The sequence below is a fragment of the Neovison vison genome, unplaced genomic scaffold (genome assembly GCF_020171115.1).
Source record: "Neovison vison isolate M4711 unplaced genomic scaffold, ASM_NN_V1 Scaffold_088, whole genome shotgun sequence".
In the NCBI taxonomy this organism is placed as follows: Eukaryota; Metazoa; Chordata; class Mammalia; order Carnivora; family Mustelidae; genus Neogale; species Neogale vison.
In genome coordinates, this window is record NW_025334892.1 from 231,200 (window position 1) to 258,933 (window position 27,734).

General features: G+C 44.5%; 2 protein-coding genes across 2 annotated transcripts in view; one reads left to right on the forward strand and one right to left on the reverse strand.

Annotated features, from left to right (window-relative positions):
* Positions 1-5,033, reverse strand: part of LOC122898010 (A-kinase anchor protein 10, mitochondrial-like) — a 69,280-nt gene extending 64,247 nt beyond the window's left edge. The window contains 1 exon segment of the mRNA XM_044236197.1: positions 4,803-5,033. Within this exon segment, the coding sequence (XP_044092132.1) occupies positions 4,803-4,890 (88 nt within the window). The 5' untranslated portion in view covers positions 4,891-5,033.
* Positions 1-27,734, forward strand: part of LOC122898012 (cytospin-B-like) — a 334,551-nt gene that overhangs the window by 72,600 nt on the left and 234,217 nt on the right.

A 27,734-nucleotide genomic window follows, 5' to 3' on the forward strand; every position in this document is an offset into this window, starting at 1 on the left:
TGAGCCACCCAGGTGCCCCTGGTATTTTATTTTTGATTCCCCTTTGCCAATGGCTCGTGTTCCTCTATTTAACTTTTTAAAAAAGTTTTTTGTAAAGATTTATTCTTTTGAGAGAGAGACACACAGACAGACAGACAGAGTACAAGCAGGGGGAGAAGAAGAGGGAGAAGCAGACCTCTGTAGAACCGGAAGTGACATGGGGCTCAATCCCTGGACCTGGAAATCCTGATCTGAGCTAAAGGCAGCTAAAGGCCACCCATCTGAGCCATCCAGGTGCCCCTCAATTTAACTTCTAAAAGCTGGCTTAACTCTAGAACTTTCACCAAGGCTCTGTTCTTGTGTACAGTATGGCAGGAAGTGCTACCTGGCCACAGAACTCATTTTCCTCTTTCTAGCAAGAGGACTATAGCCTATTAGCTAGCTACTAGCTGGCTAGTTACTCTACATTTCCCAGAAGCTTTTGCAGTTATCTATGACCATATGACTAACTTCTCACCAAAAGAATATGAATAGAAATAATTTTGTGTCACTTTCCTGCCAAAGCTTCTCTTTCCTCCTTACCATGGATCAGGGGACTGAGGACAGACAGAAGAGGCTATGACCCAGCTTTGACAACAGACCACACCCCAAGGGAAAGAGGTGTAACAATATGGGAGGAAAGATCCCTGAATGACTGTGAAGCAAAGCCACCCAATAAACTTGGACTGTTAAATTCAAGAGAGTAATAAAAAAAAAATCTATCTTTTTTGAACCATTACACTTCAGTGTACCTTTGTTATAATAGCCTTAGCCTTTCAACATAACTAATCCTCACATTTTATGTATTCTCTAGGCGATCTCATTTAGTCCCATGTCATTAATCATCAGTTATGCAAAATGGTTTTTTTTTGAAGATTTTATTTATGTATTTAACACAGAGAGAGAGCACACAAGCAGGGGGAGTGGCAGGCAGAGGAAGAGGGAGAACCAGGCTCCCTGCTGAGCATAATGCAGGGGCTCGATCTCAGGATCCTGGGATCATGACCCGAGCTGAAGGCAGTGGCTTATCTGACTGGGCCACCCAGGTACCCCTGCAAAATATTTCTAAAGCCAGAACCGTATCTCAAGTTCTGACCTCTTCCTAGAACTACAGATTCATACATCCCACTGCTACCTTGACATATCCACATGGATGTCTGTTACACAAAGTCCTAATTGCCAAAAACAGTTCTTAATTCTTCCTGCCCCATGCTGTAAGCCCAAAACTTTCCCAGTTTTTCTTCACTCCAATCACTTGTTCAAGTTATGCTATTTCTGTCTCCAAAGCATATCCTATACCCCCTAAGTTTCAGCCTTCTTCAGGTTCCTTAAACGCACTCAGCTATTGCTGCCTTCAGACATTTGTACTTCTAGTTCTCTCTGGTTAGAATGCAGTTCCTTTGATCTTTTGTGAGGCTGGCTCTCTCCCTTCACTCAGATCTTAAACTAAATACCATCTTCTCAGACAAGCCTTCCTTTATTATCTGAACAAAGACTGCTGTCCTGTGATCTACTCCCACATCAGTTTAAATTCCCTGTTCAGCACTTTTTACTAGCAGATATTTTTTGTTTTTATTCATTTATTCAACAAGTATTTACCAAATTCCTAACTATGCCCAGGAACTGACCTATACATGGGGATACAGCTGTGAACAAAATCAGCTTCCATCTTAATAAAATACATAGAAAAGTAGAGGGTGATAAATGCTGTGGAGAAAGTAGGTAAGATAGGAGTGCAAGGGCTGGGGACTGCAATGTTAAAAGTAGGATGGACAGACAAAGCCTCACCAAGATGTCAAGGAGATGAGAGAACACAATAGTGGGTACCTGTGGGAAGAGGTTTCTAGGCAGAGGGGAAAAAAAATTAAGTGCAAAGGCCCTGAGGCAGGAACGTATTTGACAACAAAGAGGCCAATATAAAAAGAACAGTGAAAAGGAAACAGAAAACAGGAAAAGGTGAGCAGGAGATGAACACAGAGAAGAAATGGGAACAAGATTAAAGGGGGCCGTGTACAGAAAGCTACTGAAGAAATTTGAAGAGATAGGGGTCAAGGTTGGAAGAAGGGAAACCAAACTGAAGCCTACAGCAAAATAACTCTGCTTTCTCTATTTCCTTTCTGCCTTTGAAGATTTTATTTATTTGAGAGAGCAGGCAAGTGAGCAAGCAAGTGCTGACAGGGGATAGGGGATGGGGAGGTGGGGGTGGGAAGCAGAAAGAAAGGGACAGAGAGAATCCCAAGTAGGCTCTCTGCTCAGCTAGGGACTCAACACAGGCCTCCATCTCACGACCCTGAGATCATGATGTGAGTCCAAATCAAGAGTCAGACGCTCAACCAACTGAGCCACCCTGGCACCCATTTTCTCTACTTTCATAAAACCAGCTTCCTCTTAACTTTTAAGCTGAGATTTGAGTGACATCCTCTAGGAGGACTTAACTGTCCAATCTACGGGGATGACCACCTAGACCAGGGAGTTAATAGTCAGGGATGGTGAGAAGATGCTGAATTTGGTTACATTCTGGGGTAGACTTAGCAGATTTGCTTATGTAGATACAGGAGAGAAAGAAAGGTTCAAGAAGGTACTAAAGTTTTAGACTGAGCAAGTAAAAGAACAGAAATGCAATTTACTGAGGTGACAAAAAATCTGGAGTTAAATTTTGGTACAGTAACTCAAAGAGCCAGCCATCTGTCAGCCTATTATTTCTATTAACAGATATACTGTATCTATTAGGTAGAGGTATAACGTGGACCAACAGTTGGATATACCATTCTTAACTCGGGAGAGAATTCAAGCTGGAGATGTAAATTCAGGAGTCGTCTGCATATAGGTGGTATTTAAAAATGGTATTTCAAGACTGGATGGGATCCCTAAACAGAAGCATCTAGCTTCTACTCTTGCCACATTCAGCCTGCAAAAAGCAACTACCATGATCTTTTTATAACATAATATCAAATCACTCCTCTTTAAAAATTCTAAGGGGTGCCTGGGTAGCTCAGTTGGTTAAGTGTCTGACTCCGGATTTCAGCTCAGGTCACCATCTCAGGGTCATGAGATCCAGCCCCGAAGTAGCGCCACACTGAGCATGTAGCCTACTTAAGATTCTCTCCCTCTCCCCTATCCCTCTCGCGCTCTCTCTCTTTCAAAAATAATAATAATAATAAATTGAAATAATGTCTCTGCATTTGAAATAAAACCCAACTATGGCCTACAAAGCTCTGAATCTTGTCTACCGCTCCAAGCCCAAATCACAGTGGCCTTCCTTCCTTTCTTGAAGGACACCAAACTCTTTCTTGACTCACAACCTTTGGACATGCTCTTCCCTAGCCTCTCGTACCTCCTACTGAGCCCTTGGCTCTAAGTTCCAAGGTCACCTGCTGAGGCCCCTCTCTAACATCAAACCAAAATATGCTTCTCCTCTCACCTCATCTCTGTCATGTTATCAATTTGTAAATACACACAGGTATTAAAAGAGAAATGTATTGTCTGTCGGTCCCAGCAGACAAGAAGGTACATAGGTGCAGGGACATTTTCTTGTTCAGTGCTTAATAATGAGGGCCTAACACAGTGCCTGCCAAGCAGCAGACATTCAAAAGTATTTGTCGGACAGAGACAACAGTCTATTATGTAACATGCAATCTGCCTCATTATACACAGAATGCTTTCTTTCCCCCTTAAAAAAAACCACTTCAACACTGTCAAACAAATTAGAGCGATAAACTACACCAAGGTACATTATCAACAAAGCTTCCTTGTACCATTTTACAGGTTTCCTTCATTCAGCAGAGCTTTCATTCATTCCTCACAGTACCATTCACTCACCATGACATCAGTTACTAAAACTCTGCACGTACGTAAAAAGAATTCTTGAATTCATATCTGAATGGGGCCTTTAGGAACCACCTAATTCTTGGTTGAGAGAGGAGAAAAAAGTGGGTTAACACTTTTTTTTTTTTATCCCAGGTGACAGTCAGTAGCAGAGCAGTCATGTGAACCCAAGCCTCTGATAAGGTTTAGTGGTTTTTTTTGTTTCCCCCCTCTGATACCTTTTCTCTTAAATAACAAAACTTAAAGAACCACTATCACCCAAAAAGACCTACACTTGTTCATTCTGGATATATACTTTAAATGCAACACAACAACTTTATCCAGGATCAAAACTAAACTGCCTCTGCTTAAAAACTGGGCAACTATTAAAATTGAAAATCGGAAATTTCGTTTACAAAGTGAGCGTTCCAACAGTTAAGTTGACTTGCTAAGTCATCAAAAGAAATAGTCTTCATTAGGGAACTTTCAGCAATAAGTAATGTTATTTAGGAACTGCAGGATCCCCCACCCCACCCCCCAAAAAAGGGGAAACTAGAAAATAGCACCAGTTGAAGAAAAGAGCTTTTTCACATGTTGCTTTTAGATAGAAAACCCTCAGTATTCTGAAAAGTCAGAGACTTCCGTAACAAGGTACTAAAGGAATTTCCTTCTTCTGGATCCACCGTTTATAGACACACAGCACACAAACGCGAAAACGGGGTTTGCGCAAACAGGCATTAACTTGTACGGGCTCTGGCAAACACTTTTGGACCAGCGAGATAATTCCCCTCTGACCTCGCGCGAGGAGGCCACCTTCTCCCTCCCTGCAGAGTCCGGGAGCAAAGCAAGGCACGCAGGGGGCGTCTGCGCGGAAGCCGAGGGCCTCGCCACCACCCGGGAGGAAAGCCCGTGCAGGCCCACCTACCCCACCGCCGCCCCTGAAGCCCGGCCTGGCTCCCAGCCGGAGCCCCCTCTGCTACCTTTCGGCCGGAAGAAGGACATGGCGGGGCCCGGGTCGGGGCGGAGGGCGCGGGGTGACTGTCGCGGGGAGGGCCCGGCTCCCCTCATTCAGCAACCGGCCGGGTCCGCAGCGGCCGCCGCACTAGCCTGAAAAGAGACCCTTCTTCCGGGTGTGGGCCCCACCGCCTCCTCGAGAAGACCAGGCAGCTCCTGCCGTCATATTATCAACAAGCCGCCCGCCCGGAGTTCCGGTCCTTCCCCGCGCGAGGCTTCACGGGAGGCCGACCCGCCGGCCCCGCCCCCCATCCCGCCTCCTCTCGTGGGTGCCGGGGCACGCGGCCAGCCCGCCCAAGTGATCCTGCGTGTGTGGGGCCTGTGCCCTTTCCCAGGTCCGGCGTCGCTGCCAGGGTTGGAGAGATGCCCATCCGGTTCCCGCAAAACTGACCCTCCCGGAGCCGGAGTCTTCTCCACTCCCCGCTGTCGCCGGACCCTGGAGTGGATGGCGCGGTGCCTCAGGTCTGGGGGCGTCCGGCCGTGGGCACTCAGAGCGTGCCCTTGTACACAAGGCGAGGCCAGCACTGCTGCGCTCCCCCTTAGCCCTCCTGTTTCTCGGTTCCAGTGAGGCTGAAAGGCACAGGCCGACTACAGCAGCTTCACCCTGCACCTGCAGCCCGTGCTTGCCCAGGCGAGCAGACCAAACACACACCCCCAGTCGCGCGGATACCGCAAGGTCACGGTTCCTCGAAGGGGGAAGAGGAGGCATAACCTGTTTTATGCGGCTCCACTGGCTTTCTCAATCACAGTGACCTCGGCAATAAAAAAGAAGTGGGCTTGTTTTCAGAACCAAATCCTACGAATGCTTAAGTCTGAAAGGGGCAGTAACATAAAAGCATCACCAGTAATTACAAGGCCGACTTGTGAATGATCCTTCAACCTTCGTTCAAATGCCTTTTCCCGGGTAAATCTGGCCCTCCATCCATCCCTAAAGCAGAGGGGAACGAAGTCTCCGCCGCCCTCTCAGTGTCCCTCACCACTGGGTGAGTGCGCCGATTGGGAAATAATTGAAGCGTTGTGTGGGCTCCTTTGGGGAAGACATATAGAAGATAGCACTCAATAAATGTCCACTGAGTATTTTTTAAATCAGTAAAATCATGTGACGGTTGGGGAAACGGGACCTAAAAGAAGTCCAACTTGTCCAAGATTATGGAGTGTCAGTGTTTGAGACTGTAACTAAAACCCGGTGTCTTTTCACCATATAATTAGAGCAACTTAATAGATTTGTTTTGGTCCTGGGCCTGTAAAGTAATCACAGCTGATACTTATTGAGAGTTTTCTACGCAGCTACTCTGCCAAAGCCTCCAGATTAAGGATAGACCTTGGGGGACGCCTGGGTGGCTCAGTTGGTTGAGCAGCTGCCTTTGGCTCAGGTCATGATCCCAGCGTCCTGGGATCGAGTCCCGCATCGGGCTCCTTGCTCCGTGGGGAGCCTGCCTCTCCCTCTGCCTCTCCCTCTGACTTTGCCTACCACTCTGCCTGTGCTCGCTCTCTCTATCTCTGACAAATAAATAAAATCTTTAAAAAAAAAAAAAGAATAGACCTTGGGTCTTGGTGTTGGGAAAACTAGGCACAGTAAAGTATCTTGTCCAAGGTCACAAGCTAACTAGGGGTGAATCCTGGATTTCAAACTTAGTTACCTCCAGAGCCTAAGATCAAACCTCTTGCTGCCTAGGTAAAGGGAGTGTGGCCCTGAGTTGGTGTTGAGAATGGTTGTCTGTTCATCTCCTGGGGGCCTCTGCAGAGGCCACAGTGGAATTTGGGCAGTGTCCTTCCAGGATCAGAGGGCTGTTGTAAACCAGCCTGCACTCAGGAGGACCACTCTGCTGTCTTGTGGCCAATAAAACCAAAGGTCTTGCCCTTCAATGAGATTGGCTGAAGACAAGGAAGAGTGTAGCTGATGTGCAGTTGATATAAGGGAATTATGTGGGATCTAGCAGAAGTGTAAGCAGGGGGCCCTTCTCTCTCTTCCCCCCCTGGAGTCCAGTCTCTTGGCAGCGCCTTCTTGTATTTGTTGACTGGCTAGTTGCCTGGGACTGAAGGGGGAGTGCAAGAAATCCCCTGAATATCATCACTGGACAGGAGCCAGGGGGAGTACTCTAATCCCTGCAAATCTCAAACCCTTTCTCATTTTCTCTAACTCAGCGTAGAATCCATGTAAAAGCAGGACCAGCCCTGCCTTCCACTGTGATTATTGCTCTTGAGTGCCTCGTAGCAGAAATTCTGGAGCTGCCTTTACTCCTCCGGGCAGCAGAATATGTATTCTCAGGTGGTAATACCTGTCATTATTTCTTTCTTTCTTTTTTTTAAGATTTATTTATTTATTTATTTGACAGAGAGAGAGATCACAAGTAAGCAGAGAGGCTGGTGGGGGTGGGGGGGTAAGCAGGCTCCCTGCTGAGCAGAGAGCCCAACATGGGGCTCAATCCCGGAATCATGACCCGAGCTGAAGGCAGAGGCTTTAACCTACTGAGCCACCCAGGCGCCCCTGTCATTATTTCTTAGGTACTCCTGTGCTCTCCGTATACAAAGTGCTTTGTCTTTTTTTTTTTTCCTAAAGATTTTGTTTATTTATTTGACAGAGACAGCGAGAGAGGGAATATAAGCAGGGGGAGTGGGAGAAGAAGTATGCCTCCCACCAAGCAGGGGATCCGATGCAGGGCTCGATCCCAGGACCCTGGGATCATGACCTGAGCTGAAAGCAGATGCTTATCTGACTGAGCCACCCTGGCACCCCTACTATCACACCCTTACTTCATCCTTTACGTTTACGTTCTCCCCCCCACCAAAAGACCCCATGAGATGGCTAATATCATTACCCCCAGTTTATGGGTGATGACATTGAGGCTCAGAGTAACTTACCCCGGAAGCACAAGGCTAATAAGGGATAGAGACAAGATTTCGACCACAGTCAGTCTGACTCCAAGCTATTTGCTTATACTAGTTGCTCCTGTCTTTCTTTCTACCTGTAGCTCATACCTAATCAGCTGATTCCAGCATGGGGTGGCTATTTATTGGGAAAATAGAAGGCGATGCATGATACCTAGCAGTGCAGACGCCTTCTGAATCATCACCCATTAAAGTGTTTATACACTTAGGGAAGTGTTAAGTGTACTATTACACTACCATTTAATCTACAGGAACTTGATGATCCACAGAGGAATAAAATTAAAATAAAACAAGAATATAAAAATAAGCGAGAGTATTCCATTCGCCTGAATATGCAGTTGTGGCAAACCGGATATTCTGCATTGCATTTCTAAATTAATCTGTGAAAGCCACCTTAATATACACATAAAACAAAATGAATTTTCACTGGAAAGAATTCCTTTGATGATAGTCCCAATTTTTTAAAGTTAGTTTATTTATTTTTATTCATTTATTTATTTTTGAGAGAGAGATGGAACACATGTGCACAAACTGGGGTGGGGAAGAAGCAGAGGGAGAAACAGACTCCCTGCAGATCAGGGAACCCTATGCAGGACTTGATCCCACAGCCATGGGATGGTTACCTAACCCAAAAGCAGTTGCTTAACTGACTGATTCACCCACATGCCCATTATATTCCTAATTTTAAGGGAATCCATACAGTCCTTTTTTTTTAAGATTTATTTATTAATTTTAGGGAGGACAGGGCAAAGGGAGAGAGGGAGAGTCTCAAGCAGACTCCACATAAAGCACCAAGCCAGACATAGGGCTTGATCTCAAGCACCAGGAGATCCCCACCTGAGCAAAACCAGGAGTTAGACACTTGACTGGCTATGCTACCCAGGGGGCCTCCTCATGATCTTTTTATACCAGTTGTATCATTTACAACAAATCAGTGAGATAAAATCAGCCAGGTAATTATCACAAAGCCAGTGAATAAAAGTAATTTCCTATAACAAACACTTTTTACAAATTGAACAAAAAATTCTATAGCAAACATTCTAACAAATGTGGCTGTCTATATCAAACATTCATAACCTCAAGGAAATTATTCAAATAAATCTTTTGACACTATAGGGGGAAAAAAGCTCCCGTATCTTATTAGTAAGCAGCCAAAACCAAACTCAAATTTATGACAAGTCTCAGAATGTGTATTGCTGTAACTTACATTTCTCATCAACACTCAAAGGTTAATTCTTAAACCAGTGTTTCCCATTCTCAAAAGCATTTGCATCCATAGCTTTGTAAAATTTATCTCTAAGAAAAATTGTGGCCTCTGAGTTTAGTTTTAATCAAAGCTAAAAGCAATTGGGGCTTAATGTAATTTATTTCTTTTATAGTGTCTAATCAGGGAAGATAAATGGGAGCTTAGTTAACATTTTTCCCATCAAAGGAACCCCAAACAAGTAGGAGATATGACAATAATCTCTTAAAAAGGCATAACAAAGACTTCCTTACATACACCCCAGGGGTATAACATCTTTGATCTGCTCTGGAGGTAAGACTATGACACAACTATTCTCAAATATTTCTTCCCAGGTGGTCTACAGGCATGTACTTCCCAGCCTCTAAAACTATAAAAGCAGTTTTCACTGGCAATGGGGTTGTGGAAATCCATTTGTCTTAGAGCTGCCCAAGACACACTTCTGTCCCTAAGTCCCCTGGATAAGCCACTTCTTGTTAAGCTGGACTATTTGGCCTTTTCCTTTAGTCTCATGGCTCCTTTGGCAGTCCCCTTGCATATACCTCCCTCTTGTAAACCATTTTCTTTTTTTTTTAATTTTTTATTGTTTATAAACATATATTTTTTATCTCCAGGGGTACAAGTCTGTGAATCGCCAGGTTTACACACTTCACAGCACTCACCAAAGCACATACCTTCCCCAATGTCCATAACCCCACCTCCCTTCTCCCAACCCCCCTCCCCCCAGCAACCCTCAGTTTATTTTGTGAGATTAAGAGTCACTTATGGTTTGTCTCCCTCCCAATCCCATCTTGTTTCATTTATTCTTCTCCTACCCACTTAAGCCCCCATGTTGCATCACCACTTCCTCATATCAGGGAGATCATATGATAGTTGTCTTTCTCCGCTTGACTTATTTCGCTAAGCATGATACGCTCTAGTTCCATCCATGTTGTCGCAAATGACAAGATTTCGTTTCTTTTGATGGCTGCATAGTATTCCATTGTGTATATATACCACATCTTCTTGATCCATTCATCTATTGATGGACATCTAGGTTCTTTCCATAGTTTGGCTATTGTGGACATTGCTGCTATAAACATTCGGGTGCACGTGCCCCTTTGGATCACTACGTTTGTATCTTTAGGGTAAATACCCAGTAGTGCAATTGCTGGGTCATAGGGAAATTCTATTTTCAACGTTTTGAGGAACCTCCATGCTGTTTTCCAGAGCCAATGAAGAATTATCAGATGGAGAGAGAGAAGAGAAACAAAATCCAGTGAATTAAGTCCCCAATTAGGGTCTCTTTTCTGGGAGCATCCCTGTTCAGGGAAAAGAGATGGAGAAGCTAGCTGAGTGAGACTTCTGATAATGTCACAGACATTAGGACAAAACTTGGAGCCCCCGGCTTGCTTTGGATCAGGATTCTGAAAAAGCTACATCAGAAGTAAACCAGCCCTTTACAGGGATTGCAACCCAGCTTCCAGTCCTCTGTACGACTCAGGAAATCCTAACCCCAGCAATATATCAAGCAAATCCTGATTCCTAGTGCCCTGGGTTCCTGGTGGAAGCAAATGAAAATCCACATGAAACAAGCTAATACCACCCAACGTCTCAAATTATTTCCACAAATGATTGTTCAAACATAATGTCTGGCACACGATCACAGATATCAGGTGCATGAGGAGATAAGACGCTGGGAACAAAAGCCAGGAAAAATGATAAACAATAGAAATAGTGACATGGGAGCTCTAGATCGTGGACTTATTGATCATAGATTTGAATATAATTATATCTATTACGACCAAGGTTATAAAAAAGAACATTGGAAATTTGGGCAGAGAACTGAAAATTATACAAACTGACAGAATGTATATGAAAAAGAAGCAACCAGAAATTCTAGAACTGAAAAAGAAAAATAACTGAAACTAAGAACTAAATCATTGGCTCTATAGGCAGAGTTATAACAGAGAGAATTTGTAAAATGGAAGGCAGGTCAGAAGAAAATATCCAGAAGGAAGCATGCGGTGAAGGTGAGAGTCATAGAGAAGAAAAGAGTGAGAAGGTCTACCGTATGTTGATCACAGTCCCAGAAGGAGAGAAGAGAGAATGTAGCAGAGGAAATATTTGAAACATTAATGGCTGACAATTTTCCTGAAGTGAAGACAGAAAACAGCCTATGGATTTAAGAATCACTGTGAGGGGTTTCTGGGTGGCTTGGTTGGTTAAGTGTCCTAGTCTTAATTTCAGCTCAGATCATGATCTCAGGGTTGTGAGATCGAGGCCCTCATTGGGCTCCACCCTGGGAATGGAGCCTCCTTAAGATTTTCTCTCCCCCTCTCCCTCTGCTTGTCCTCTCACACCCCTGCTCACACACTTTCTCTTTAAAAAAATCACTATGAACTCTAAACAAAAGGAAATACACACCAAGACTATTACAATGAGGGCACCTGGGTGGCTCAGTGGATTAAGCCTCTGCCTTTGGCTAGGATCATGATCTCAGGGTCCTGGGTCCACTCTGCTCAGCAGGGATCCTGCTTCCCCTTGTCTCTCTGCCTACTTGTGATCGCTCTCTGTGTCAAATAAATAAATAAAATCTTTTTTAAAAAAAGACTATTACAATGAAACTTCAGGAAATAAACAAAAAAATTATTTTTTTAAAAAAGATTTTATTTATTTGAGAGAGAGTATGTGTACATGAGTGGGGAGAGAGGGGCAGAGGGAAAGGTAGACACCAACTCCACACTGAGTGGGGAGCCTGATGTAGCACTTGATTTCAGGATCCTGGGATCATGACCTGAGCCAAAGGCAGACGCTTAACCTACTGAGCCACCCAGGAGCCCAACAAAAAATTATTAAAAATAGCTGGGGGTTCGGGGTGCCTGGGTGGTTCAGTCAGCTGGGAATCTGCCTTCAGCTCAGATCATGATCCCAGGGTCCTGGGATCGAGCCCCACATTGGGCTCTCTGCTCAGTGGGGAGCCTGCTTCTCCTTCTCCCTCTGTCTATCCCCCCGCCCCCGCCTTGTGTGAGTCCCTCTCTCAAATAAATAAATAAAATCTTAAAAAAAAACCTGGGGGTTGGGGAAACAGATCACCTTCAAAGGAGTGACACTTAGGGATCCGATATTTTCAACAGCTACAGTGGAAGCCAGATGACTATGGAATTAAATCTTCAGTGTGCTGGTAAAAATAACTAGCCACCTGAAAACCTGTACCCATATATTTCAAAGATGACACAAAATAAGACATTTTCAAATGAAAACAGAAGGAAAAAAATGTCACTAGCAGACCTGAATTTGCCAAAGAATTTATAGAAAGTGATAACAGATGGAAAGTCTGAGCTACAAGACATACAGAACAAAGAAAGTGGTAAATATGTAGACAAAGATAAATCAACACTTAATGATAACATGAAAGTCACCCCCTGTGTCTGCACATGATCACCTCACTTATGATACCCTTTTGGGGGTCTCCAAGATCACCTTTAGTTTCGATAATTTGTTAGAAAGACTTGCAAAACTTACAAATAGCTGTTACCTTCACAGCTATAGATTCTAAATGCTAAAAGATACAGGTTAGGGTCAGCCAAGGGAAGAAATGCATAAGGCAGAATCCGGGCAAATACAAAACACAGAGCCTCCAGTTGTCCTCTCCCCATGGAGTCGAGAGAGCTCTACTCTCCTGGCATTGATACATGACAACATGCATGGAGTAATGCCAACCAGAGAAGTTGACCCTAGGCTAGTGTTCGAAGGATTGGGACTCCATCCCACAAACAGTTGCCTTTGCAACTAACCTCTGTCTGCAGCCCCTCGACAGGTCATACTGACATCACGTGACCCAAAGGTCCCACCCCGAATCACACTGTTACAATATGGCTGGCCCTAGTTATAATACAACATATCTATCTGGCATGACTTTCCAACAGCCTAGAGATGACTGCCTACCAGCCAAGAACTGAGGCCAGACCTCTCTTTTGGTGAATTAAATTATTTTCTACATAAATATCTAACACGTTTAAAAATTTCACTGATGTGGCAGGTCCCTGAATCTTTGTAGAGCTTATATCCCACCTTCTGGCATGGTATGTGTCTTACCAGGGCATCTAGAATACCTGCCATTTCTTGTTCACTGGGTCTGGTCATATGATGTCATCAGTATAGCGTCCTAGTGTGATGTTCTGCAGAATGTCCCCACAGTGAAGGGTTCTTAAGATCTGCAGTGTCCGTGGTAGCCACTAGCTCCACGTAACTTTTCAGCCTTTGAAATGTGGTTAATTAAGATATGCTATAACCATAAAATATACACCAGATTTTGAAGATTTGTTATGAAAAAGTAACATAAAATATCTTATTAATATCATTATATTGATTATATATGGCAATTGATAATATTTTAGATATGTTTAGTAAGTCAATACATATATTATTAACTTCCCTTGCTTTTTTACTTTTTTTCAGTGTGGTTACTAAAATTATGTATTTTTATATTTTTGTTGGACACCATTGCTTGGACTATTTTGATACTGAGTGTGATGGTTAGTTTTATGGGTCAACTTGACTAGCCGTGAGGTGCCCATAGTAGGCGTTCTTTCTGGGTATGTCTATGACAGTGTTTCTGGATGAGATAGGTATTTGAATTGGTGGACTCAGCAAAGTAGATTGCCTGTTCCAGTGTGAGTGGGGACCATACAATTGTTGAGGGTGTGAAGAGAACAAAAGGTGGGGGAAGGAGGAATTTTCACCCCCTTTTTTCTGCCTCACAGCTCAAGCTTGGACATCTCATCTCATGGTCTCCTGCTCTCAGACTGGATTTTGTACGATCAGTTCTGGATCTCAAGCCTTTGGACTCCGACTGAATCACACCCTGGCTTTCCTGGGTCTCCAGCTTGCCAACAGCCTCCTACGTCACATGAGCCAGTCCTTTATAAAAAAATCTCTCTCTCTCTCTCTCTCAGTTCTGTTTTACTGGGGAACTGTGGCCAAGCGACTGCCAGCAGTAGAATTAACAAGGACTGGACAAGACTGAGTTTGTGCTGTTCTCCATCCCAGATTAATGCAGACTGCTTTTGAGCCTCATTCTTTGTTTTTTTAAAAAGATTTTTATTTATTTATTTGACAGAGAGAGAAATCACAAGTAGGGAGAGAGGCAGGCAGAGAGAGATGGAGAAGAAGGCTCCCCGCCGGCAGAGAGCCCAACGTGGGCCTCAATCCCAGGACCTCGAGATCATGACCTGAGCCGAAGGCAGAGGCTTTAACCCACTAAGCCACCCAGGCCTTGAGCCTCATTCTTAATGTAATACAAAAACAGTGAATTTGCTAAATCTATAACCACATACCAATTATCAGAGGTTGTGTTCATCTGGAAGGGCAACTAAAATTAGGACTACTTCTCAGTTAAATACATAGTAGTTCACCATCATTCAACATGATCCATCTGGGTTCTACAGGGTCATATGCCCATGAGTGAAATAGAAAGTAGAATGGGAACAACTACCCATTCTTTAAATCTCTAAGGGGAGATAGTAATCTGTCATTCCACCCAGGATGTAGGATGTACTATGGCTTGATTTATTTTCTCAGCCAAGGGTTGGGAGTAGTTTCAGAAACTTCCAGTTGGCTTTTCTTCCCCACCTCCCCACTTTTTAAAAAAATTAATGACTCTCACTCTACAAGTCAGGGAGCAATGTGAAGGTTCTGCCATATTCTAGGGAAATCCATACTGATGATGCCTCATCAATGACTAAAGGCCTATTTGGAGAAAGGATTGGGAGAACAGCCACTATATATATTTGTTGTGGCATTTCAAGGTTTCTCAAGATTTGGCCTCCTTTTCAATTCCTAGGCTCAGATCTTAGAACTCTCTCAGGTTTGGAAACAGATGAAAGGTCATAACTTTTCTATTATGGTAGTGACATCAGCGTTCTGATATCTGATCTTGATCTTTTGATTATGTGAGTCAAATAATACCTTGTTTTCTGCCTGTCTTAGTCTCTTTATGCTGCTATAACAAAAACACTGTAGAACTGACGACTTGAACAACAACAACAAAACCTTATTTCTCACAGTTATGGAGACTGGAAAGTACAAGATCAGGGGTACTGGCAGAGTCTATGTCTACTGAGGGCCTAATTCCTGTTCATAGATGGCTACATTCTCTCTGTGTCCACACAAGACAGTCGAGGCAAGAGAGCTCTATGGGGTCTCTTTTATAAGGGCACTAGTTCCACTCATGAGGGCGCTCTGATGACCTAATCACCACCCAAAGGCCCTACTTCCTAATAACGTCATCACACGGTGGGGTTAGGATTCCAATATATGAATTTTGGGCAGACACAAGCATTCAGTCCACCACACTGTCCATCTATCTCACTCCAAGAACATAATCATCATTAGCCATTCCTACATATACCTATGGGTCCTACATATTCCTACATAAACCATAGGTATATGTCTCTGACAATTTAGGGCTGTTCCAAGGGCTCTGCTATTCTAGAATCCTGTTATCACCATTAACACTAGGGAGCCCAATTCCATAACTGCATCTCCTATCACAAATTCTGGGCCACCATTCAAATTCCCAATAATCCAGTGGCCTTCTCACTAATTCATTTCATGTTTTACATGAAACATGGGACCTCTTAGGGAACATAGTTCTGCTGATAGAGCCTCTAACATGACATAATACATTCTGATATTCCCATTTCTCTGACCTGGAATTATCTCTTTAGCAAATCCAAACTTGTCCATGCATAGGCCAGCTGCTAAAGAAAGACCATAGACACAAACTCACTGATGTTTGCAATAGGAAGCTATCTGGTTAGAGTGTACAGGTAGTAAAGGGTGTGGCCAGGTGTCTACTGTATCTGTTGCATTATCACAATCCCCCCTTCGTGGCCACAGAGTCAGTCTGAAAACTCACAGGGCCCATCATCCGCTAGATTTGAGCTTGGACTTGATTATCATCTGGCCACCATAAGCCTTTATTCTAGGCAGAGGAGGGTGTGATGTCCTCTGGTTTCAATCAGCCTTGTCTGAGATCCCATGTCACACAGTCCTTGGAAATTCTGGGTCTTTCTTCTATCCTGGTGGATAGTTACTCTGGGATATGATCTCAAGTGTACTTGGGGGAATGAGGAAATTTTTAATATATAGAATTAGGGTGTATTGCAAAGTCCTTCCTTAAGGGGACCCGTCTTCCCTTTCAAACAATGAGCTCTGATCCTGAGAGCCGACATTCCCCTGGAAACTTTCCCCTGAGTAGGAATGTGGTTTCCATGATGACAGCTGGCATTAGCCTGCTCATGAGCTCGTGAATTCTCTTCTAATTATATAAATAAGGGTGCCCTGCTCAGTTGTCCTCATCTTTTCCCCACTGGTAACACTATGATCCAGTAGCCATTTCTCCGGATAAATTCCTGTGGATCAAGAAACTTGATGGATAGTTCAGCCTTGCTCGCAACCCATTAATTACACTCACCTTCCTTTGATAATTAAATGCAGTTGCCTGGCCATTGTCATTCTGGAATCCTGTCATTCCCATTGATAGTAGCACCTTTCTCACTGTCCATGCCAGGCCAACAGAGGTGTGTCATCACTGAGTATCTCAGAGATGTTGGTGGCCTTCACAAAGGCAGAGTCTCCCCTGATGGGTTCTCGGGTCTTATGTGGTAAATCAGTTCCAATGTCCATACTTTAATCCTTCTGACTTTTCCTTGATACTGTGTCCAGGAAGTTCTGCCAATATCCTCCTCATTTCTCTAGGCCGAGTTCCATCCCAATAGTCAATTAGGACTGGCCATAGTGCTGGGTGTTGACTTGTGGATGAAAGTCCCCAAGTGGGGAAAAGTCTTATTATTGCGGGCTTATCTTTCACCCAGCACAATCCAACAGTTTCAGAACCCACTCTCCCACATGCCCCTCCCCGTTCTTCCCATCACAGTAATATGGCCCACAAGTCCTACGACGTGTGTTATTTTCTCCCAGAGCAGTGACTGACTAACTGGTCCAGGAGATGCACCTGACTTTGATTACTTGCTTTAAAACATTCAAGAGTGGAGGTGTGGATCTTCAGTAGAAAAATAGCATTTTGCAAGGTTTCTGCTTTAGCCCAAGTCGTGGTACATTCTCCTCTGGTAAGAAGGGGGCTCGAGGAGTCTCCCGGGTCAATCTGCTCAGGCTTGTCTACACAAAGGTCCCCGTTTCACAGCTCAGATTCCAGTCTTCTCCTTCATGCTGACTTTGACTGGGACACCTGTCAAGATGGTGCATTCTCTTTTTCAACTCAGCCACTTTTTGTTGGTTTGTTTGTTTTTAATTAACATATGATATATTCTTTGTTTCAGGGATACAGGTCTGTGGTTCATCAGTCTCACACAACACCCAGCACTCACCACAACACATACCTTCCCCGATATCCATCACGCAGCCACCCCATCCCTCCCCCCCCCCACTCCCGTCAAGCAACCTCAGTTTGTTTCCAACAACTGTGCCATTTTCACAGTTAGATCCTGGACCTGCTTTACAGCAAAGTCTGTTCTACAATTGCTTCTCGAAAGCTGCCAGAAGGGTCTGGTGGCTTTTCACAGAGTGGTTGGAATTGGCAATTGGCTACCATGAGCCTGCTGTTTTGTGTTCAGCCAGAAGCTGGACCTATCACCAAACTCTGATCCAATGAGTCATAGCTGAAAGCCTGTGTAATTGTGACACATGGGGTTCCCCTTTGTTTGCCCAGGGTTGTCTGCTTCTCCACCCACCACCCTGCATCATATTTTTATGGCTATCGTACTGGTGAATAATCTAACTCCCAAATTTCAATCACTCGGTTACGCTTAGCCTGGGTTCCCGAGAAAGCAGAGCCGGTGGCAGAGGGCTCACGGCAGGGCTATGTCCAGGAGCACATTTCCAGGGAGCAGGAGTGAAGAATAAAGGGAATGAAGCAGGACAGACAGGAACCAGTATGAGATGGTGTTATTGAGTGGGCTGTCACTGAGTAGGAAGGATTGCTGGTCTGTAGGGTTGCGCCCCCAGTAACCTGTCTGCGTGCACCCACCAGCTCTTATCTCCCATTGATCAACATCCACCCCACAGGGCATTCACTTGCATCTCAGGGCTGTGCATATCAATCCCAGGGCATTGTTAGTACGGAAGCCTCAGAGCAGGGGAGAGAGGCAGAGTTGGGGCAGGAGATGAGGTACTATCAGATTCCCTTTGTGTGATTTTGTCCAGAGCCCATGCAGAGCTGGAACCAGAGCCACAGGAGACCAAGAGGTCCTGGAGTGACCCAAGACAGGGATGGGAAACAGTGGGTGACCACACATGCTCCACCCTAACTCCAAACATGAAAGTCCCGAGTAGCCTGGAGGGAAGCCAAGGGAATGTGTTTGTACAAGTCACAAAAGTGCACAGATTCTAGATACCTGGAGGACCCAAGGTTTGACTGCCCATGTTGTTAATGTGCTGCTGGGAGTAAGGACTGTAAAGAAACCAGATAAATGGAATGCTAGAATAACTTGTTTTGGCTTGGGTTTGGGCTGCCCTTATTTCCTGTGCACAAGGACAGTTGAGTTGTGTCCAAAGCATCAGGAGTGGCTGATAAGCCGTATCAGTTATGCCACCACAAGGACCTGGTGTGGTCCTTTATCCAGGATGTCTCAAGTGTATTTCACAAAGCACCCTACTATCAGCAATGGTCAAAGCTAGACAGGATCCTGGCAATGGCCTCCTACAAGTCCCCATGCTCTGTGGATCAGAAAAATGAAGTCTCTCACTGTGTGAAAAGAGCAATGATCATTACCACCCTGGTGATCATTTCAGCTAGCGTTTTTGAGCACCTACTAGATATACTTTTTGGAAACTTAATCCCCATAGAGGCTCTCATTTTGCAGATGAAAAAATCTCACATAGGCTCTGAAATAACACCAGCCTGCATGATTCTAATGAAGAGAATGTAGAGGCTGATGTTTAGCTTAAAATTGTTTGGTCTTGGGACACCTGGGTGGCTCAGTTCGTTATGCGTCTGTCTTTGGCTCAGGTCATGATCTTAGGGTCCTGGGATCAAGTTCTGCATCGGGCTCCTTGCTCAGCGGGGTGCCTGCTTCTCTCTCTGCCTGCTGCTCCCCCTGTTTGTTCTCTCTCCCAATCGATTTCTCTGACAAATAAATAAATAAAATGCTTAAAAAAAAAAGAAAATTGTTTGGTCTCCCCCTCCCCACCTCAAAAGGAGACTAGTGAGCCTCAACATTCATAATCAGTCCTCTTATCACCCCCCATCTTGGATTGCCTATCTGTCCACAATCATGGAATAAATTTGGATGATGTCTTCCCCATATTCTGTTATTATGAGTATCTATTCCTTCATGCTCAGTATCTAAATAAAAAGATAGAGATAAAAGACTCACATCTGTTGAGTGTATGCTGTATTCCGGATACTGTGCAAGGGACTTCTCATTTGCTTAAGTAACATAGTGTTTCAGCCTCACAACAGCCTGGCATGTTGCATGTTATTATTTGCCTCATTTTGCAAATGAGGAAACGAGCCATCGGAGAGATGAAATGAATCACCTAAGATCTTTCAGCTAATAAAAAGCAGAGCTGAGGATTGGAACATGGTTCTGTGGGCATCCAAAACCCCTTTTCTTTACACCACGCTGCATAATGGTTTGGTTTGGTTAATTTAATGGTTCATTTCACTTGGAAATGATAACCATATTTCACATGGAAGTGACTGAGAGGTTTTAACTCCTGGTCCTGACTTAGGAGAGTCAGAGACCAAGTATGAGACATGGGTCTGCACACAGAAGTGTGAACATCTCCAGAAAGATTTCGTTTTCAGGTCAAGCAAAGACACAAAAGAGCCACAAGGGAGAGGACAGACCCCACCTGAAGTGGGGTTCATGAAACTGAGATGCTCGAGGATGAACTTTCTATCCAGGAGTCTATCCAAACCTATAACTGCTTTTTGGTACAAATGTTTTAAAATTTCTTTTTTTTTGGGGGGGCGGGTAACAGCTGATTGTCCAGAGAAGGGAAACCTTGCCCTCACTGAATCTGGCAACAGTCAACTATAGAGACAGGCAGATATAACAGTAATTAGCACCCACAACTTGTGCAACCCCAATTTGCACAGGCTGCTGGAACCAGACCACCAGGGGGCTGGAAAGACCACAGCTATACCACTCCCGAGGCAAGGTGAGAAGAGGGATGGTGAAGCCCATGTTCTAGAAAGAAGGAGGTCTTGTTTGGGGCAAGGGGTGGGGTCAGTGTATAAGGGGATCAAAAGGGATTTCTTGTCTGGTCTTTCCTCACTGGCAACTGCAGAGCAAAGCGAGTCTATCTCTCTCCTTTTTGGATGTATTTATTTATTCTGGGGGAAGGGACAGAGGAATAGGGAGAGAATCCAAGAGAGACTCTGCCCAGAGTGTGGAGCCCGAGGTGGGATTCAATCTCACGACGCCTAGATCACAACCTCAAGATCATGGCCTGAGCAGAAACCAAGAGTCAGACACTGTGCCACCCAGGGTCCCGAGGTGAGTTCATCTCTTTATAGTGACAGCCTTTGCATTGGCACGGAAGAGGAATCCAGTCACTGTTCCTTGAACATTTTCTGAGTGTCCATTATATGTCTGTTCTTTTTTTTTTAATATTTTATTTATTTATTTGACAGAAAGAGAGAGATCACAAGCAGGCGAGAGGCAGGCAAAGGGAGAGGGAGAAGCAAGCTCCCTGCTGAGCAGAGAGCCTGATGCAGGGCTCAGTCTCAGGAACCTGAGATCATGACCTGAGCCGAAGGCAGAGGCTTAACCTGCTGAGCCACCCAGGCGCCCCTACATATCTGTTCTTAAAAGATGACACCTCGGGGCACCGGGGGGCACAGTCATTAAGCGGCTGCCTTCAGCTCAGGTCATGATCCCAGGGTGCAGGGATCAATCCCTGCATCAGGCTCCCTGCTCAGCGGGGAGCCTCCTTCTCCCTCTCCCAATGCCTCTGTTTGTATCCCCTCTCTCACTATCACTCTCTCTATCTGTGTCAAATAAATAAATAAAATCTTTTTTAAAAATCTAAAAATGAAAGATAGGGGCGCCTGGGTGGCTTAGTGGGGTAAGCCACTGCCTTCGGCTCAGGTCATGATCTCAGGGGCCTGGGATCGAGTCCAGCATCGGGCTCTCTGCTTGGTGGGGAGACTGCTTCCTCCTCTCTCTCTCTCTCTGCCTGCCTCTCTGCCTACTTGTGATCTCTCTCTGTCAAATAAATAAATAAAAAATAAAAATAAAAATGAAAGATAAAAAATGGCACCTTGGAGTGCCTGGGTGGCTCAACTGGGTAAGCAGCTGCCTTCGGCTCAGGTCATGATCCTGGCATCCTGGGATCGAGCCCCACATTGAGCTCCCTGCTCAGCGGGAAGCCTGTTTCTCCCTCTCCCTCTGCCTGCAGCTCTGCCTACTTGCGTTCTCTCTCCATCTCTTTAATAAATAAATAAAATCTTAATAAATGATGGCACGTCATACCGGGAAGAATGTAGGTTTGAGAACATTAGTGATCTGGATTCCTACTCCAACCCAGTCTTTGTCCTTGGGTAAACTATTTGCCTTTGATGAGGGTCATCTGTAAAATGAAAATATCACCTATCTCATAGGATGGTTGTATGTTTAAAAATAATATATTTGAGGGGTGCCTGGATGGCTCAGTTGGTTAAGCAACTGCCTTAGGCTCAGGTCATGATCCTGGAGTCCCGGGATTGAGTCTGCTCGGCGGGGAGTCTGCTTTTCCTGCTGACCTCTTTCCTCTCATGCTCTCTCTCTCATTCTCTCTCTCTCTCTCTCAAATAAATAAATAAAAATCTTTAAAAATTAAAAAAAATAGTATATTTGAGGTGCATAGAACAGAATCAGGCCTATAGAAATCATTCAGGATTGCCGCCATCATTGCAAAGCTTTTGTTGTTTATTTATATTGAAGGTCTAGCCCCTGTTCTAGGCCCTGGGGCAGGTGCATGGAAGATTAGATCCTGTTGTTGCCCTTGAGAAGGACGCTGTAGCAGAGGAGTCAGGGATCTGAGATTCTATGTTCGCAGAGTCAGAGGGAGAGGGGACTTCAGTGTGACTGGGACCCCACTTGCACTAATAAGCATCCTAGAGTGTCTTTCCAGCTTTTCTATCCATCTCCTACCTTTGCTTCAGGACTCAGCTCCAGATTCTCCTCCTCCAGGAAGTCCTCCCTGACTGATCCAGCCCTTGCAGACTTAATTGCTTCTAAATTGTCATACTGGCATTAATACATATACCTGTTATTGGAGACCTATTATGGGCAAGACATCCTTTAGGCGCTATCTCACAACCATTTCACGCATCATCATTCTAATTATACAGATGGGGCAGTTAGGGCTCAGGAAGGCCTCGCCTGGGCTCTATAGACAATCTGCAGCAGAGCCAGAATTCAAACTCAGATCTGGATGATTCCAAGGTGGCTTTGGCCACTCGGGAGCCTGAGCCAAATCCAGTCCATCCATTGCTTATTTTTGTAAATAAAGTTTTAGTAAGACACCGCTTTCTTTTGAAGGCTGCTTTCACTTCGTAAAAGCAAACGAGTAGTTACAAAAGAGCCCAGATGGCCCTCAACGCCCAAGATATTTGCTGTCGGACCGACTACAGAAAAAAATCGCCAAGCCCTGCTCAGAGGCCCATTTTCTTGCCGCCCCATCTCACTTCTCCCTCCATCGTTGCAGTTACAGCACCTACAGTGGCACCTGCTCCCAGCTGGTTGAAGGATGCAGTGCTTTGCAAGAAAACGACCTCAGCAGCACCCCCACAGGAATTCAGGGCAATTGAGGATAGACCCCGAGTGCCCAGGGACCGTTAATACAGGAGCACATGTTTTGGAGGAAGCTCAAGTCTGGTGGCTTCGCTCCACTAACCTCCGACCTCCGGCAGCTTGCTTTGAGCATCATCTCCATCTCCCCGAAGCTCGTGCTCTGACTCGCAGAATGTCCCCCTGCTCTCTGCAGGTGCCGGTAGAGAGCCTATTGCCCAACTTCAGAGGGAGCCATTCTCCTGCTCTAGGGAGTTCATTTCCATATGTGACCCCTGCATGCTGTGATCACCTAGGTAGAGTCTGGAGGGGTAGGAGAGAGAGACACAGCACTCTTGGGGTCTGCGGTAAGAGCTTCTGTTCTAAACCATTCTAAGAGTGGAGCCCAGGGTCTGGTGGTGGGAGGGAGGAAGCTGGGCACCCTGCAGCTTTCAGTCCCTGCAGAGCAGGAGGACTTGGGAAAGGAGAGGAGGAAAGCCACGGGTGAGAGTTTCAGGGGATGCCTGTGAGCAGGGAGTGCAAACCCACACCCTCTCAACTGTGTAATATAAGCATTGCAGGCTTGGCATGGGACAAAGCCCCTGGGCAGGGAAGTGTCAGAACATACCATTGTGGTGCAGACATCTCAAGCCACCAAGGATGAACCTGCAGTTCAACCAAATCAGGCAGTCATCTCCCACGACCGCACACCTGAGCACCAATGGGGATGACGATGTAAAGGAAGGGTAGAATAGAGTTTTCCCGGCATTTGAGGGAAGGGTGAAGCTGCGCCGACATTTAGATGAGGCCATGTGTTGGTGGGCTCAGGACAACGTGGGGTTCTGTGTTGAACTGTGCCATGACCCAGAGTCTCGCTTCTCTGGAAAAAAATAAATGTACAATAATTGGGGGTTCTAGTTCCATATCAGAAGATAAAGATGGATCTTCAGGGGCAACTAACAGTTGCTGCCTCGGTGGCAGAGCTCAGATTTAAAATGCATCTCTCTGACCCCCAAACCAGGACTCTCAGCTGCGGTCATTTGTAGAGAGCAAGATGGAGTCACTCGTTTCAAGCAAGGGTACCGCAGCTACAAGATATTGCAGACACGAGCCTCAGCTGACACCCCAGAGGAGTTCTGCAGCTGCCCAAGACTGATGAAATCCCCTTTAAAAGGGAGGAATGTTGCAGTAAACTGTCAGACTCTTCAGACATGTTCCCTTAGTGTCTGACCACTTAGAAAAGGCAACTGCTGGGGCACCTGGGTGGCTCAGTTGGTTAAGTGTCTGGCTTCAGCTCAGTCATGATTCTGGGGTCCTGCTGAGCGGGGAGTCTGCTTCTACCTCTTTCTCTGCCTCTCCCCTCTGCTCCTGCTTTCTCCCTCTCTCAAATAAATAAATAAAATCTTAAAAATGAAAAAAAAAAAAAAAGGCAGCCGCTGCCAAAGGTTCTGCACCATTGATCTCTAAACAGAACCGAGATCCTTCACTGTTTGAACAAAATAATCAGTTAAGTGCTAAGACCCGACCGGGACTGGACTGAAACCTGATCTCAACTGCATGACCGTAGACTGACTTCGCTTTTGGTCTGTTAACCCCCTCTGTTATCCTGTTTGTTGCATGACTTGTCTTAGGTTCTGCTCTCTGTGCTGCCTAAGAAGCCAAGTGAATCACGTGGCAAAATATCATTGACTTTGGACCCCTGAACCTGCTTGATCATTATGTTCACCGCGCTCTAATGCTGAACAAAGCTGACGTTGTGGAAAGGCACAACGTCGTGTGTGTCCCTTCATTGTGGGCTCGTAACATCATTCATTTAATTCCATCTGTAGATCTAGAAAGGTTCTTACTCTTGCAATGGCTCTATTCTATATACACATTTAAAGTCACGCCCATGAATGTTCCTCCACTTGAAAAAGCCCACACCCACAGCTGTCACTTAGACCTGGGGTTTGCTCGTAAGGTTTTCTATTCATGCATTCCTCCTACCTGTTCCTCGATTTTGTCACCAGCTAACAGTTAAGTTTAAGGGGAGATTTGGAAGGGAAGTTGCAAATAGGAAAGCTTCACCTTTCCTTTATTGTTTATAGTCAGTGTTCAGTAGTCAAGAAATACCGATATATTTGTGTTTCTGGTGGTTTGGAAGCCCTGCGACTGAGCAAATTCCTTTCCTCTTACCGTATCTCACTTTGCTTCCGCAACACGAGAAGCCCAAGTCACCTGACTTAAGGGTCCTTCTGTTCCTTGGGTTTCCTTGGAAATCTCAAGTCTGAGAGTGGCTTCTACAACTGTCATCCCCCCTTAGAAATTTCTGTCTCTGGTGGTTCAGGACCAGAACACACAATGTAGTTCATCATGATGGAGAGCACCCCACATCGGCGGGAATGGGTTACTTCTTCCAACTCAACATGCAGACCCAGTGTTGAAGAACTCTGGTGGATTCTTCTCCATCTTTGGAAATAGAACGGTATGTGGAGGCTCTTTTTTTGTGTGTGGCAAAATATACACATCATAGAATTTACCATCTTAATCATTTTTCAGTGTACGATTCAGCGACATTAAGTACATCCACGCTGGTGTGCAACCCATACCACCATCCATCTCTAGAACTTTCTCATCTTCCCAAACTGACACTCTGTATCCATTAAACTCTAACTCCCTAGTCCGCCTCCCTTTTGCCCTTAACAACCACCATTCCACTTTCTGTCTCTCTGATTTTGACTATTTTAGGTATTTCATATAAATGGAATTTCATAATATTTGTCCTTTTGTGACTGGCTTATTTCACTTTGTGATTCATTCATGTTGTATATCCCAGAATTTTATGCCTTTTTAGGGCTGAATAATAACAATAAAATCCACATTTTGCTCATCCATTCATCTGTTGATGGACATCTGGATTATTTCTCCCTTTTGGCTATGGGTAATAATACTGCTATGAACATTGGTATATAACAGTGGTTGAGTTTTTACTTTCAGTTTTTTGGAGTATATACCCATGAGTGGAGTTGCTGAATTGTATCATAATTCTATGTTAATTTTTTTAAGGAAATGCCAAACTATTTCCCACAGGGCTCCAGCAGTTTACATTCCTGCCATCAATGCACAAGGGTTTCAATTTCTTATCAACCCTTGTCATTTTCTGGCTTTGGTTTTATTTTATTTTATTTTTTTAAATTTTTGTAATTTATTTTCAGCGTAACAGTATTCATTGTACCACACCCAGTGCTCCATGCAATACGTGCCCTTTCCAATACCCACCACCTGGTTCCCCCAACCACCCACCCCCCACTTCAGAACCCTCAGATTGTTTTTCAGAGTCCATAGTCTCTCATGATTCACCTCCCCTTCCAATTTCCCTCAACTCCCTTCTCCTCTCTGACTCCCTTTGCCCTCCATGCTATTTGTTATGCTCCACAAATAAGTGAAACCATATGATAATTGACTGTCTCTGCTTGACTTATTTCACTCAGCATAATCTCTTCCAGTTCCGTCCATGTGGCTACAAAAGTTGGGTATTCATCCTTTCTGATGGAGGCACAATACTCCATCATGTATATGGACCGCATCTTCCTTATCCATTCGTCTGTTGAAGGGCATCTTTGTTCTTTCCACAGTTTGGCGACCTTGGCCATTGCTGCTATAAAAATTGGGGTACAGATGGCTCTTCTTTTCACTACATCTGTATCTTCGGGGTAAATACCCAGGAGTGCAATTGCAGGGTCATAGGGAAGCTCTATTTTTTTGAATCCTAAAGCCGCGTTCTTGGAATGTGTCTAAACAAGGGCTTCCAACACGAACCAGAAGAGGGCAGCAAAACACTAGTCACTAGACTGTGTTCCTTGCTCTGGGACTGGAAAGCAGCTGCAGGCTTTCCTGCCCTTTGGTTCTTGTGCATTTTCTGGATTAACGGAACGCCAGGACCTGCAGCAGGTCCACACATCTTTAAGGAACACACCAAGCCTTTTGATTTTACCATGATATTTCTCAGCAATAAGATATCAGAGGACATGGCTAAGTTATTCAAACCAGGGTGGAAAAAATAAGCAAAACCCCACTCAAAATTAATTTTACTAAAGATCCAGTGAATTGACTCATATAAATAAGATTGAATCATATAATTAATTGAATCATATAAATAAGAATACAGAATGAATATCTTACTGAAATTACCAATTTTAAGCTTATTTTCTCCATGTATATTGCATTATTTACTAGATTCTGCATTCACAAAAATACATGTAGTGTTCAGACAGAATGATATTTGAAAGGAAAGTGATCAAAGTGTGTCTCAACTAGTTATCACAATTGACAATTGCCACCAGGAACATGGCTTCTTCACCCAACTGAGGGCAACAACTGGACATTTATTAATTAGCATTTAATGTACAAAAAGAGAGCTGTTCTCTCAAATGTAATGTGAGATAGTTATGAACACATCTTAAAAATTTTAAGATTCCTGAATAGGAAGGAATAGACTGACCCATAGGAAAAAGGTCATTCGTGTTTCTCTTCTTCTTTTTTTTTCTTTTTTTTAGATTTTATTTATTTGAGAGAGAAAGACTGAGAGAGCACGCATGAGAAGGGGGAGGCGTACATGGAGACAGAGAGGCATACTCCACGCCAGGCAGGGAGCCTGATGACTAGAGATCGAGCCCAGGACACTGAGATCATGACCTGAGTCCAAGGCAGGTGTTTAAAAGACTGAGCCACCCAGGAGCCCGTGTCTCTTTAAATGGAGAAATTACAAAGAAGTGTTTCCTTTAAAATTAGCTAAGGGTCAATAATGTCTGTTTCCACCAATGTTATTTGCTATTGTGCCGGAATGTAGATGAATGCAAAGATAGGAAACAAACAGGAGGAATCAAAGCTACAACAGTGATGCAAAAACACGTTAGGTCCTTTTTTATTTCCGGCTTGTTCATTCAAGATCATGTTAGTGAAATGTAGCAATAGCTCATTCCCTCATTACTCTGCACTGTGCTGTCTAATATATCAAATGATCC